The 14,626-nt window shown below is 52.9% G+C and overlaps 1 protein-coding gene across 1 annotated transcript in view; it reads left to right on the top strand.

Annotated features, from left to right (window-relative positions):
• Nucleotides 1-2,345: 2,345 nt before the first annotated feature.
• The window catches only part of CDH23 (cadherin related 23), a 314,789-nt gene continuing 302,508 nt past the window's right edge, over nt 2,346-14,626 (top strand). Inside the window, exons 1-2 of the mRNA XM_054382408.1 lie at nt 2,346-2,412; nt 8,864-8,941. Of these exons, the coding sequence (XP_054238383.1) occupies nt 2,346-2,412; nt 8,864-8,941 (145 nt within the window). The remainder of the gene's footprint in view (nt 2,413-8,863; nt 8,942-14,626) is intronic.

The raw sequence follows: 14,626 nt of genomic DNA, 5'->3' as shown, positions 1-14,626 counted from the left end.
GCCCAGGGAGATGGTTGGAGCCCAATCCTTGGTGATATTCAAGGTGAGGCTCAACAGGGCTCTGGGCAATCTGATCTAGTTGAGGATGTCCCTGCTTACTGTGGGAGGGCTTGGACTAGATGACCTTTGGAGGTCCCTTCTGCCCCTAACCATGCTATGATTCTATGAAGTTCCACAAGGTTAACTGTAGAGCCCTGCAATTGAGGAGGAATAACTCCCTGCACCAGGGCAGGTTGAGGGATTGACCTGCTGGAAAGCAGCTCCCTAGAGAAGGACCTTGGAGTCCTGCTGGGTAATAAGTTATCCATGAGCCTGCAATGTGCCCTGGTGGCCAATGGTCTTCTGGGGTGCATTATGTGACCAGAGGGTTGAGAGAGGTTCTCTTCCCCCTTTACTCTGCCCTAGTGAGGGCATGTCTGAAGTATTGTGTGCAGTTTTGGAGGGATAGGGAACTCCTAGAGAGTGTCCATTAAAGGTTGTGAGGACAATTAAGGGATTAGAATATCTGTTTGATGAGGGAAGTGTGAGAAACCTGGGGCTGTTTAGTCTGGGGAAGAGAAAACTGAGTGGGAATCTTCTCAGTGCTTACAAATATCTGAAGGGTGGGGGCCAGGCTCTTCTCACTGGTGCCCTGGGATAGGATAAGAGGCAATGGATGCAAACTGGAACATGGGAAGTTCCACCTCAACATGAGGAAAAACTGTGATGGTGCTGGAGCACTGGAACAGGCTGCCCAGAGAAGTTGTGGAGTCATCTTCTCTGGAGACTTTCAGGACCCATCTGGATGTGTTCCTGTGTGAGCTGTGCTGGATTCTAGGGTCCTGCTCTGGCAGGGGGGGTTGGACTTGATGACCTCTGGAGGTCCCTTCCAACTCTAACACCCTGTGGTCCTGTTCCTCCTCCTCCAAGTCCCCAGGGTGTTGTTTTAGCATTGCATGAGTGAATAAGTGAACTGGGTGCTTGCACTGTCAGCCTTCTGATCATCTTGGTAAGCCTTCTCTGGACCTGCTCCAGCAGGTCCATGTCCTTGTGCTGGGTGCCCCAGAGCTGGGGAGAGATTCCAAACCTGCCTAGTGCAACCTGCTCCAGGTGACCCTGCTCTGGCAGAGGGGTTGGACTTCGTGATCTCCAGAGGTCCCTTCCAACCCCTACTCATTCTTTGATTCTCTGGAGAGCTTCAGAGATGTGTCCCTGAGATGTCTCTCTGAGAGCTGCCTGGGAGTTCCTGTTGTGTAGCAGAGATGATTTCAACTCTCCTCCAGGGTGGGATGTTTTAAAACACTGTGTGTATGAATTCCCTTGCAAAAGGGACACTTGGCTGAGCTTTCTTGGGCTTGGTCCTTCATATTGCATGGTCTGAAAAGCAGTGAGGGATGTGTGGCTGTGCTGAGCAACCTGCCTCTTACCCTTCCTTCTGACTCCTTGTGGTGAGGAGTTGTGTGCTGTATCAAATGTGAGAGGCAAAGTGGGATGAGGACACGTTTGCAAGCCTGCCTGGCTCCTGTTGCTCTTGCAGTGTGCCAGGTTTGCAACCACCTGGGTGGTTTGGGGAGCTCTGCTGTCACAGGATGTCAGGGGTTGGAAGGGACCTCAAGAAATTGACTCCAACCCCCCTGCCAGAGCAGGACCATAGGTCACACAGGAATGCATCCAGATGGGTCTTGAAAGTCTCCAGAGAAGGAGACTCCACAACCCCTCTGGGGAGCCTGTGTTCCAGTGCTCTGTGACCCTCCCAGTGAAGAAGCTCCTCCTAAATCCTGGTGCCTCTTCAGGAGTTCGGTGTTAAGCTTCCCACACAGCTCTGTCAAAAGGTCTTAAATCCCAGTGCTGATGGCTCACTGCTTCATCACCCCGGGTTTGCAGCAGCTCCTTCTTACCCTCAACATCTCACTTGGTGCTTGAGCAGCTTGTCTCAGCTGGGGCTGCTTCTGCTCCCATCCTGCCCACAGAGGTCACCTTGCCTTTAACCCCTTGAGCAAGATGAGCAAATACACTTTGGAAAGTGGGGAGAAAAAAAACCCCAAAGCCAACAACAAAAAAACCAAAACAAACCCCACATCACCTGCACCAAGTGAATCCTGGTTTCAGTTTGGTGCTGTCCAAGAGGATGGTTTGAGCTGCCCAAACCAAGAAAGTAGTGGTGGTGGTGGTGGTGCCACTCTTGGGTGAAGTGTCTTTTTGGAAGCATTAATAAAAATGTTGGTCTCCTGGGTGTCCTCCTGTGGTGCCAGGGCACTAAGGTGCAAGCTGGGGTGGGGCTGCATCCCCAAACCTGCTTTTGGCAGGCAAAGCAATATCCATGAAGCACTGCTCTTGATTGCTACCTTTCTTCTTTGGCAGGAACCATGAAGTGTCAGGCTGCTGCTGGCAACTTTCTGCTTCCCCTCTTGCTCCTGGAGCTGGTCTCTCTGGGTAAGTCATCATGCTCTGTCTGGTGCCTCTTTACCCTCTTCTTCCTGCTTGGGTCTCATGTTTGGGAGGTACAAGGGTAACATCTGCTGTCTGTTTTGGGTCTCCAGTTGAATATCTGAAGGCAGAGCATCATCACAAGGGGGATGTGGCTGGTGTGGGTAAGCAGATCACCCACCTGCATCAGATGCACTGCTGGGGACCTGCAGATTGTGCTCCTGGGCAGCCACTTTCCTTGCAGTTGAGAAAAAGCACACATAGCATCTGCTGGCCCTTCCTGGGAGAGAGTGGTGTGACTGGGAAGAGGCTTGGAGGAGCATCTGCTGGCCCTTCCTGGGAGAGAGTGGTGTGACTGGGAAGAGAGGCTTGGAGGAGCATCTGCTGGTCCTTGCTGGGAGAGAGTGGTGTGACTGGGAAGAGAGGCTTGGAGGAGCATCTGCTGGCCCTTCCTGGGAGGGAGTGGTGTGACTGGGAAGAGGCTTGGAGGAGCATCTGCTGGTCCTTGCTGGGAGAGAGTGGTGTGACTGGGAAGAGGCTTGGAGGAGCAAAGAGCACTCATGAACCCAAAGGCAGTAGATGTTCCTCCTGGTGTACCTTGGTAGGGAGACCTCAGCAAGTTCCAGACATGGGTTCACAAAGTCCATCTGCTGGTGAGAGATGTGGCATATAAATGAAAACCTCAAGGAAATCAGAAGGAGTTGGATAAAAGGCATGGATGGAAACCAGAAGCTTGTTAGTTGTTCAGCAGTGGAGGTCTTACTGGCAGGCTTCTCCTTGTGCTTTCAGCAGCAAAATTATCACCCAAACTTTCTTTCATATGCACTGTGTGGGAAAGGACTCCTCTCCAAGCCACAAACCCTCTTTTCTGATTCCAGCTGGAGGGAAGGGCAGGAGCTTGGGCAGGCAGAGCTCTCCTCCCATCCCTGTGCTTTTCACCCCCCAAGCACGATGCTTTTGGTCTTCCCTTGCCTTCTGGCAGGGGACCAGGAGGTCCAGCCTGGCTGCTGGGTGGGAGCTGGTGAGACAACCAAGCTTCTGGCACAGCAAATGTGGCTCTGGGGCTGCTTTTTGGCATGTCAAGGGCTGCATGAACACTGTGAGCACGCAGCAAAGCCCTGTGAAAATTGGGCTTGGTGCATCAATAGCCTGAAGCCCCTCGGTGCCGCTGGGGGTGGGAGGGAGAGAGTGGCTGGGGGAAGGTCTGTGCCTGTGTGGTGCTTGCTGATAAACAATGGTGAGAGTGTGTCCAGTTGATAGCACTGTGCCCTTTGGAATAGAAGCTTTTTTCTCCCCCTGTTTTTTTTTAGCCCCCTACTAAAGCCTCAAGATGGCTTGCCCAGATTGGCAGCCTGATTAAGCAGTCAGGGGGTGACATTAGCTGTGAGTGACAAGCAGAGTCAATCTCCTCTTGCTTGTGGGATTGGATCAAGTGTAGCCTTGCCAGTTTACTGCCCTGTCACTTCTCTGGAGGAGGAGGGGAAAAAAAAAAAGAAACAAGTTAAAGAGACAGCCTAAGGAGTCCTTTGTCCCAGCCTGAGCCTCTTAAAATTTGTCCCCTTGCCCCAGGTGGCTTAGTGTGTCCCATTGGAGGTGGGGGGATGAGTTTTCATAGGATCATCATAGAATGGCTTGAGTTGGAAGGGACCTTTAAAGAGATCCAGTTCCAACCCCCCTGCCACGGGCAAGGACACCTTCTCCTAGACCAGGCTGCTCAAAGCCTCATCCAGCCTGGTCTTAAACACTTCCAGGGATGAGGCTGGACAACTTCTCTGGACAAGCTGTTGCAGTGTCTTATCACCCTCACAGTGAAGGACTTCTTCCTGATGTCTAATCTAAATCTGCTCTAGTTTCAAACCATTGCCCCTTGTCCTATCACCACTCTCCAGCTTTCCTGTAGTTCCCTTCAGGTACTGGAGAGCTGCTAGAATGTCTCCCCAGAGCCTTCTCTTCAGGCTGAACAGACCCAATTCCCCCAGCCTGTCCTCACAGGGGGAGTGCTCCAGCCCCCTGATCATCTTTGTGGCCTTCCTCTGCTTGCTTGGCTGAGGACTTTCTCCTTTATCCCTCTCTTTGTGGTTAGTCACAGCAGCCCTAGCTGGTGTGGACATGGTCCTGCTCTGGGAGTGGGGCTGAACACAGCAGATGGGCAAGAGAAATGAGGGTGTGCAGTGTGTCAGCACCTCTCTCCTCAACCCTCCCTGGTCCAGAGCTTGGTTGTGATGTGAGTGGAGAGACTGCTCAGGGCTGCTGGAGCTGTGGCTTCAGTTACAGCTTTCCTTCTTTATTTTAAGGGGTGGTTTCCATTCATCACAGGAAAACCTTTTTTTGCCTTCTATTTTGGCACCATTCTGAGACTTGCCCTTGATCCCCTCCCACCACCTGCTGCCCTTCTGAATGCTGACTGTCCAGCAGCATGGTGACAGCCTTGCTCTTCATCCTGGGATCTGCAGCCCAAAGCAGAGCCCTGCCTCCAGACCCTCCTTCAGCTCCCCCAGTCCTTGGGTGCCAGTTCCTCTCCTCTCTTAACATGCAGCTCCCATGGGCTCCCAACCCAGTGGATCAAATGCTTCCCAGCACCTGATGCAGCTGGATTTGGAAGGTGCAACTCATTTTTAGTATCCTGGTGGTATCCAGAACTGTCTTTTGAAACGGAATGGTTTGCAGCAGTCAGTCCCCTGTGGGAAGGGGCTTGCTTTGAGGTGTTTTAGCCTCCTCTGCCCCCTTCAAAGCCTGCTGGTTGCCAGCACAGCAGCCAGCTATGAGCATGCTTTGAAGCCTCCAGTGATGCCATTAGCTCTAAATAACCTATTTTGTCGAGGTCCTTCTCATTTTCTTAACTCCAGTTTTAAATGTGCCTTTACAAGAGTGCTGCCTCCAGTGCTTTCCCACTTTCTCAAGGTGCCTACCAAACCTGCTGCCTCGGGAAAGAGGTCACTGCTGAGACTCCCTCTCGTGTTACAGAGGGAGCCCTGGGGGAGCTCAGGTTGTTCTGTTGCCCCTGAGCGGGTTTCCCAAGGGTGCTGAGCAGGTTTGTGTGGGAACACAGCTGGGACTCGTGCCTGAAAAGTGTTAGGAACTTGTCCCTCTCTCCAGGTCAAGACAGTAGTGAAATTTGGTCTGGTTTCTGGTGTCTTGAAGTGAGATGCTGAAGCACAAGGCATAGAACCATAGGATTGTTTTGGCTGGAAAACACCTCTTAAGATCACTGAGTCCAGCCAATCAATCCAACACCACCATGCCCACTATACCATGTGTGCTCCCTACCTGCACATTTTGAGGGTGGTGGCAAAGTGTAGCAGGGTTAGGAGAGAAACCTGGACACTTGATTCCATCCAGGGTTTGCTCTCTCTTTGCCTGGAGCAATGTCTTTGGCTCTTGCAGCACATCTTGGGTAAGGATGGTGCTGTGTAATGGCTCTAGAGGTTGGATGGAGCTTGCCTGGATCTGCATCTGGTGTGGGGGGCTTTGTGAGGGGGTGTCATGCTGCCACTCTGCTGGCAATTTGGTGTGCTTGCACGAGCTTGGGTTTTGGCTCAGCTCACATCAAAACCTCCAAGAGCTGCCCCCTAGCTTCCTGCAAGTCTCCTTGCCAGGGGGCTCTGCTTGGGACCTGGGCACAGGATCACAGAGGGCATCAGGTTGGAAGGGACCCTTGAAGGTCATCCTGTCCAACTCCCCTCCAGTGAGTAAGGACATTTCCAACTCATGTTGCTCAAGGCCCCATCAAGCCTGACCTTGAATGTCTCCAGGGATTGGGGCCTCAACCTGTTCCTCTTCTTTTGCCTCCTGGGACTGACTCCTGGGGCTCCCCATCAACAGGCATGAGCTGTTTTGGCCAGACCAGTTCAAACTTGTGCACAGCCTTGGTTTTGATGCCTGGCAGCCAAATGGTGTTTTTTTAGAGCCTGCAGGCTTGAGTGGCTCCAGCTACACTTGGAGGAAAACCCATTCCTTGGAAGCAGCCTTCTCAACACCAAACCTTCTTGGAAAATCATTGTTTCCCTTCCACCACCTCTTCCATTCCCTGAATGGTAAATCTTCTCTGCTTGATTTTTGTCCCCCAGTTCAGGCTGTGGTGGTTGTTCTCCTACTTGCTTTTACACTCAACTCTATGTCACCTAATGAGCCCTCTGGTCTGGAGGCAAGCATCCGAGCTTCCAACTCCATTGAAGAAAGGGAGTAGGAAGAAGTGAGCCTGGTTATCAGTCTGGAGAAGAGAAGGGTCTGAGGAGACCTTATGGTGGCCTTCCAGTATCTGAAGAAAGCTGGGGAGGGACTTTTGAGGGTGTCAGGGAGTGATAGGACTGGGGGGAATGGAATAAAAATAGAGATGGGTAGATTCAGATTGGATGTTAGGAAGAGATTCTTCCCCATGAGGGTGGTGAGAGACTGGCAGAGGTTGCCCAAGGAGGTGGTGGAAGCCTCATCCCTGGAGGTTTTTGCAGTCAGGCTGGATGTGGCTGTGAGCAACCTGCTGGAGTGTGAGGTGTCCCTGCCCATGGCAGGGGGGTTGGAACTGGATGAGCCTTGAGCTCCCTTCCAACCCTGACAATTCTCTGACTCTATTAAAGGCAAAAAGAGACAATTAGAGGGAAAGGTGATGGGAGAGGGGAGGCACTCTGGGTTTGACTGGGATGGCTGACAAGGAGAAAGGCTCTCAACCATGAGAACAAAGAGAAAGTGTTAATCATGTGCTAAACCCATAATTGACTGTTTTGGTTCCCAAGCTGCTTGGCTTTCCCCTTTCTCCTCTGCCTCCCCTCTGCAAAAGAATAAATACAGAAAGGCTGGTGGAAGGAAGAGGATCTCCAACCAGCTTCTATGGGGGACAATAGGTGATGCTTCCTCATCTTGGGGTTGCTCTTCAACAGTGTGATGCCAAGCAACAAGCTTGGTGTGCCATGGGCACCAAGAAAAGCTCAGGAGATGTGGCACAGAGGGTTGGTCAGTGAGGTGGGTTGCAAACTGGCTCCACAACAGTTCAGAGGCTTGTGATCTGTGGCATAGAGTCAGCTTGGAGGCCTGTGGCCAGTGGTGTTCCTGAGGGATCTGTAGTGTGTCCAGTTTTGTTTGATATCTTTATCAATGACCTGGCAGAGGGCATTGAGATTACCCTCAGCAAGTTTGTTCATGATACAAAACTGGGGGGGGGTTGGCTGACAGCTGTCAGGCTGTGCAGCCATCCAAGGTGACCTGGACAGGCTGAGAGCTGGCTGCAGGCAAACCTCATGGAGTTCAACAAGGACAAGTGCAGGGTCCTGTATCTGGGGAGGAATAACAACAGGAACCAGGACAGGTTAGGAGCTGCCCTGCTGGAAAGCAGCTCCACGGAGAAAGACCTTGGAGTGCTGGTGGACAGCAAGTGATCCATGGGACAGCAATGTGCCCTTGTGGCCAAGAGAGCCAATGGCATCCTGGGGTGCAGCAAGAAAAGTGTGGCCAGCAGGGCTAGGGAGGTTCTTCCCCTCCTCTGCTCTGCCCTGCTGAGAGCACAGCTGCAATCCTGTGTCCAGTTTGGGGCTCCCCAGTTCAAGAGAGACAGAGACCTGCTGGAGAGAGTCCAAGGGAGAGCCCTGAGGATGCTTAGGGGACTTGAGCATCTCCCTGTGAAGAGAGACTGAGAGCCCTGGGGCTGTTTAGTGTGGAGAAGAGAAGGCTGAGAGGGGATCTGATCAATGTCTCTCAAGAGCTGAGGGGTGGGGGTCCAGTGGAGGGGGCCAGGCTCTTTTGGGTGGTGCACAGTGATGAGAAAAGAAACAACAGGTTAAAGCATGAACAGAGAAGGACATGAGAAGAAACTTCTTTCCAGTGAGGGTGACAGAGCCCTGGAACAGGCTGCCCAGGGGGATTGTGGAGTTTCCTTCTCTGGAGGCTTTCCAAACCCACCTGGATGCATTCCTGCACAAACTACTCTTAGGTGCCCCTGCTTTGGCAGGGGGGTTGGGCTGGATGAGTTAGAGGCTGAAGGAGCTGGGATTGTTTATCCTGGAGAAGAGGAGGCTCAGGGGTGACCTTATTGCTCTCTGCAACTACCTGAAGGGAGGTTGCAGCCAGGTGGGAGTTGGTCTCTTCTCCCAGGCAACCAGCCCCAGAACAAGAGGACACAGTCTGAAGCTGTGCAGGGGGAAGCTTAGGCTGGAGGTGAGGAGAAAGTTCTTCCCAGAGAGAGTTGTTAGACATCCGAATGTGCTGCCCAGGGAGGTGGTGGAGTCACCCTGCCTGGAGGTGTTCAAGAGGGGATTGGATGTGGCACTTACTGACATGGTTTAGTGGTCATGAGGTGCTGGGTGACAGGTTGGACTTTGATGATCCTTGAGGTCTTTTCCAACCTTAGTGATTCTGTGATCTCTGGAGGTCCCTTCCAACCTCTAATGTACTGTGATCTCTGTGTGCCCTGAGCCTCTCCCCCAGGCCATGGCAGGGCAATAACAACTTCCTTTTGTCCTCTTCCCAGGTCGAGGCAACCGCCTGCCCTACTTCATCAATTACTTCTTCGACACCTACCTGCTGATCAACGAGGACACTCCTGTGGGTAAGTGGGGGAGCACCTATGGGCTGGAGGGCTGCTGCTGGCCAACCCCCTGATGGCAAAGCATTAAAAAAAAAAAAAAGGAAAAAAAAAAAAGAGGTTGTTTTGATTGATAGCTGTAGCTGATTTTCCTTTCTTTATTTAGCCAGGGATTGGTTTTTAGCAAGTGCAGAAATCGACTTGGTCACTGCCGGCTTCTTTCCAGGCTCTCAGTCCATTAAACTTCTGCTCTTCAATCAGAGCTCCTGACTGGCTTTTAATGGGGCAGGAATCGATTGGGAGCAGAGGGGTGGCTGGGATGGAGGCTACCCAAAGCCCCTTCTCACATCAGCTGCTGCCTTCCACCATGCAGCCTGAGGAGGACTCTCGCCACACCTGAGTGGTGTTGGGAGCTGTCAAAGGTTTGGAGCGCTCTGGAGAGGGCTCTTCAAGTGACTGCTTGGCTCAAGGAGAGCTTTCAGCAGAGGCTTTTGTCTTTTCTTTGGTGGGGGGGATCCCTCTGGTTGCACTTTTTGCAGCCTGTGGTGTCCTGCTTCTGGAATGTCAGAGCAAACAGGCACCATAGGGAGGTCTTGGTGGTGAGTTTTGGATGGGTGTTGTGGAAGCTCCTCCTGGGTGGTAGCTGAGCTCTGCTCAGAGGTGAAAGCTTGCTGGACCTGCAGCTTGGCTGCCTTGCAGAGTTTGTCTTGCCATGATGCTGAGGTTTAGTTGCTGTGGGAAATAACACTGAGAAGTGCTGCTCAGGTGCCTTTACTTAGAGCACTGCAGAAGACAAGCTGTGAACAATGTCAGGAAAGGAACAACCTGACTCCATTGTAATTTAGTTGCAATTTTCTTTCCTTCCCCCCCTCCCCAGCCTGATGACTTGCATCCATGTCATTTGTCACAGCTGCTTTCAGCAACTCTACCCCTTCCAGGTCACTTCCCACCAGGTTGCTTTGCTTTGCTCCCTGCCCCTTCAATTGCTGGCGTCCCTACAAACGCACTTAGTGCTGGAGGTGCCCTGGGACAAGTCCCAGGGAAGGAAACAGCTGTGCAGGAGCTGCTGGGAAGAGCATAATGGAAACACTTCCTCACTGAGTATGCTGCTTTCGAAGCACTTGAGCTTGAAATACCTTAGGAGAATTGGACTCAACTCCTGTTTTGGCAGAAAATGGGGGCAGATTTCTGCCAGCCTGCTTTCCAGTCAGATATTGTGCAAGTAAAATTGTTCCTGGAATTACTTTGGGGGTTGAATTTTATATCTTTTCATCATTATTATTATATATATATTTTTTTTGGAAAGCTTTGTATTACGCCGTGCAGAAATGAAATTCACTCTGAAGTGTATCAGCACCCTGGGATTTTGGGTTTGGATGCACCAGAGGGAAATGTCAGCCTGGAAAAAGGTTGACAAACAGCATTGTTGTGTGTGTTTGCTCTTGGTGGTGGTAGAGGTTTGCTCCTGTGTCAAAGAAATGGTGTCCTGGGGTGTACAAGATGATGTGTGGCCAGCAGGTGAAGGGAGGTGCTTCTCCTCTATTCTGCCCTAGTGAGGTCATATCTGGAGTACTGGGTCCAGTTATAGGCTCCCCAGTTCAAAAGAGGCAGGAAACTACTGGTAAGAGTCCAGTGGAGGCTACAAAGATGCTGAGGGTCCTGGAGCATCTCTGTGAAGAGGAAAGGCTGAGAGCCCTGGGGCTGGTTAGCCTGGAGAAGAGGAGAGCCAGAGGGGATCTGATCAATAGCTAAAGGGTGGGGTGCAAGAGGATGGGGCCAGACTCTTTTCAGTGGTGCCCAGTGACAGCAGAAGGGGCAATGGGCACAAACTGGAACCCAGGAGGTTCCATCTGAACAGGAGGAAAAATTCTTCGCTGTGAGCACTGGAGCAGGCTGCCCAGAGAGGTTGTGGAGTCTCCTTCTGTGGAGAGATTCCAAACTCACCTGGGCATTGTGATGCTGGGGGAGCTGCTGTGGGTGTCCCTGCTTTAGCAAGGGGGTTGGACTAGGTGAACTTCAGAGGTGCCTTCCAACCCCTGCCATTCTGTGATTCTGCTGGCTTTGGTAGGTGCCTTCTGCCCTTGTTAGTAGGTGGGTTAGGCTTATAAACTTTTAAAAACAAACAAAAATCTGTCATCTGGAAACACCTTCCTTAAATCCTGACTGAGTAGCAGCAGGAGAGTGTGTGTGATGCTTCTTGCCTGTGAAAAGCTACCAGACCTCAGAAGGTGAGACAGAAGTGCTCATTGCTGTGGCATTAGGGTGAAAGCCCAGCACTGCCTCCTATTCTCCTCCCTTACAGCATCCCTGGACACAGCCTCACCTCACCCCAAACCCAGCAGTCCCTGCTCGCTGCCTGCCACACTGAGAGGAATCTTAAGCAACAATTAAGAGATCATTCCCCCCTCTAATCACTTACAAGAGTAAATTAGTCTTGTCAGGAGCTATTAAGACAGAGAGCTCGGAATTCATTAGGTGAGATTGGGCTGAGGGAGCTGCTGGCACTGCCGCCGGTGCAGGCTGATTAATTTCTCCCCAAACATCATCAATGCCCATCTGTTTCACTTAGGTCCTAGGAGACCAATTTTCAGGTGGGCTTGACCCTCTGGTTGCTGATTTCACCCAGAAGGAAAAGGCAACCTGCAGGTGTGCATGATGCCCGAGGGGACGGCAGGCGAGAGCTGCAGGGAGGAAAAAGTGGTGGGAGGGGATAGGGGAAGAGGTTGCAGGAGAGGAGGGGAAAAGGGATGAGTGCTTGGGCTGTGGTGGGACAGCAAGAGGGCCCAAATCAGCTGCCAGGAGCTGGATTGCTGTGTGTTTTAATCTGAAAGAGTCAGAGAGTCATGGAATGGGTCAGGTTGGAGAGGACCTCTAAAGGTCATCCAGTTCAACCCCCCTTCAGTCAGCAGGGACATCTGCAACTAGAGCAGGTGGCTCACAGCCCCAAACAACCTGACCTGGAATGTTTTCAGAGGTGGAGCATCTACCACCTCTCTGGGCAACCTGGGTCAGGGTTTCACCACTGTGTAATGCATTTCTACCCTTTCTTTAGTGTAAATCTCCCTCTTTTAGTTCAAAACCATCACCACCCCTTGCTCTGTCATGACAAGCCCTGCTCACAAGTCTGTCCCCAGCTTTCTTACTACTTTCTTTAAGTGCTGAGACTCTGGAAGAGGTTGCCCAGGGAGGTGGTGGAAGCCTCATCCCTGGAGGTTTTTGCAGCCAGGCTGGATGTGGCTGTGAGCAACCTGCTGTAGTGTGAGGTGTCCCTGCCCATGGCAGGGAGGTTGGAACTGGCTGATCCTTGAGGTCCCTTCCAACCCTAGCAATTCTATGATTCTATTGTAAGGCCACCAGAAGGTCTCCCTCGAGCCTTCTCTCCTCCAGGCTGAACAACCCCAACTCTCTGTCTGTCCTCACAGCAGGGAATTTCCAGCCCTTGGATCATTTTTGTGTCCTCCTATGGAGCTGTTCCAACAGGTCCATGCCTTTCCTGTGCTGGGAACTCCAGCAGAAGCAGTACTGGCTGGTTAACGGCCCTTGGAGGAAGAGTTTGCAGGAAGGAGACTTAATCTTTATTGTTCTGCTCACTGCCTTAAGAAAAATCATTCCAAGGGCCATTTGGTTTAATCCCAAACCTTTTAGAGGAGTACAGGTAAAGGAGAGTGGTGTAGATATTGATGCTGGGTGAGTTGCTGGAGGTCTCTGGCAACGTGTTGGTGTTCACTGGCCTGCTGGGGAGGTGGCATTGTGGGGCAGGTTGGCCTTACCAGTAGCCCTGGGCTCGTCAGCAGGTGGGGACAGGCAGGCAGTGCTCTGGGTTCCTCTTGGTTGGGGTCCCCCCCGCTACTAGCTGCAGGAGGAACATCTTCTTAGCATAATGTAATGGCTGGAGCCTAATTGCCCAGCAAATGGCTTTGCTGTAGGCAGGAGAGGAGTGGGGAAATGAAGATGATCCATCACGTCAGGTCGGTAAGTAGCCTTCTAACCACCTCGGCCGGATTCAGGCGGAGTCTCCCTGAAAGCTTTCATGCCTCAACGCCTTGCAAAATGCATGACAAAAGAGGCCATTCAGACGACTGCAATTCCACTTCCCCTTCATCCCAGCGATAACATTTGAGCACCACTGGGATAATGTTGTCTTAAAAGAGTGGGGAAGGCTTTAATCACTCTTGCAGCTGCACCCGAGCTCAGAGCAACCCAGCTCGGCTTTGCTCTTGGGCCACATCGTGTCAGGGTCACAGTCACCTGGCTGGGCTGGGGGATAAGGTGTCCCTCCTGCCCAGCAGGTCTTGGTCCTGCATGTCCTGCTATAAACCTTTGAGCAGCCCTCCAGTAACTCAAAGGGGGACCTACAAGAAAGCTGGGGAGGGATATTTTTACAAGGGCTTGTAGTGATAGGACAGGGGGCAATGGGTTTGAGCTGGAAGAGGGGAGGTTGGAGGTGAGGAAGGAAAGAGGGGAGGGGGAGGCTGGAGGTGAGGAAGGAAAGAGGGGAGGGGGAGGCTGGCGGTGAGGAAGGAAAGAGGGGAGGGGGAGGCTGGCGGTGAGGAAGGGAAGAGGGGAGGGGGAGGCTGGCGGTGAGGAAGGAAAGAGGGGAGGGGGAGGCTGGCGGTGAGGAAGGAAAGAGGGGAGGGGGAGGCTGGCGGTGAGGAAGGAAAGAGGGGAGGGGGAGGCTGGCGGTGAGGAAGGAAAGAGGGGAGGGGGAGGCTGGCGGTGAGGAAGGAAAGAGGGGAGGGGAGGCTGGCGGTGAGGAAGGGAAGAGGGGAGGGGGAGGCTGGCGGTGAGGAAGGGAAGAGGGGAGGGGGAGGCTGGCGGTGAGGAAGGGAAGAGGGGAGGGGGAGGCTGGCGGTGAGGAAGGGAAGAGGGGAGGGGGAGGCTGGCGGTGAGGAAGGGAAGAGGGGAGGGGGAGGCTGGCGGTGAGGAAGGGAAGAGGGGAGGGGGAGGCTGGCGGTGAGGAAGGGAAGAGGGGAGGGGGAGGCTGGCGGTGAGGAAGGGAAGAGGGGAGGGGGAGGCTGGCGGTGAGGAAGGGAAGAGGGGAGGGGGAGGCTGGCGGTGAGGAAGGGAAGAGGGGAGGGGGAGGCTGGCGGTGAGGAAGGGAAGAGGGGAGGGGGAGGCTGGCGGTGAGGAAGGGAAGAGGGGAGGGGGAGGGTAGTGAGATGCTGGAACAGGTTGCCCTTGGAAGTTGTGGATGCTCTCTCCGTAGAGATGTTCAAGGCCAGGCTGGATGAGACCTTGAGCAACCTGGGCTAGTGGAAGGTGTCCCTGCCTGTGGCAGAAGGACTGGAGCTCTAGATGGTCTTTAAGGTCCCTTTCAAGCCAAACCATTCTATGGCTAAATTTGGAGGGCTGATCTGCTCTGTAAAGCCTGCTGAAGCTGAGCAGTGCATGATAGAGCAGGAAACCTGCCAGGATGTAGTTGCAAGGCTTGACCACCCCAGGCAATGTGAGCATGAGGAGATGCAGGAGAAGCCGGGGAAGGTGCCTGGGATAGCTGGCAGGTGGGGAGGCTGGGCTCCCCCAGGGCTTCTGCCAAGGCTGTCTGCTGCTTGATTCCCTTAGTTATTTTGGGCAGGAGAGCGTTGCAGCTGAGGTTCTGGGCTCTCCATCCCACCAGCTCGCTGGAGTTGTTTGCCTGTGAGCATCACCAGGAAGCTTCCACCACCTGGAAGGGTGCTGAGCTTCAGGGTCCCCCAAAACTGGCTGCTT

The sequence above is a fragment of the Indicator indicator genome, chromosome 7 (assembly GCF_027791375.1).
Source record: "Indicator indicator isolate 239-I01 chromosome 7, UM_Iind_1.1, whole genome shotgun sequence".
Lineage (NCBI taxonomy): Eukaryota > Metazoa > Chordata > Aves > Piciformes > Indicatoridae > Indicator > Indicator indicator.
Note: the sequence above shows the minus strand (reverse complement) of the source record. Positions and strands in the feature narration are given on the sequence as shown.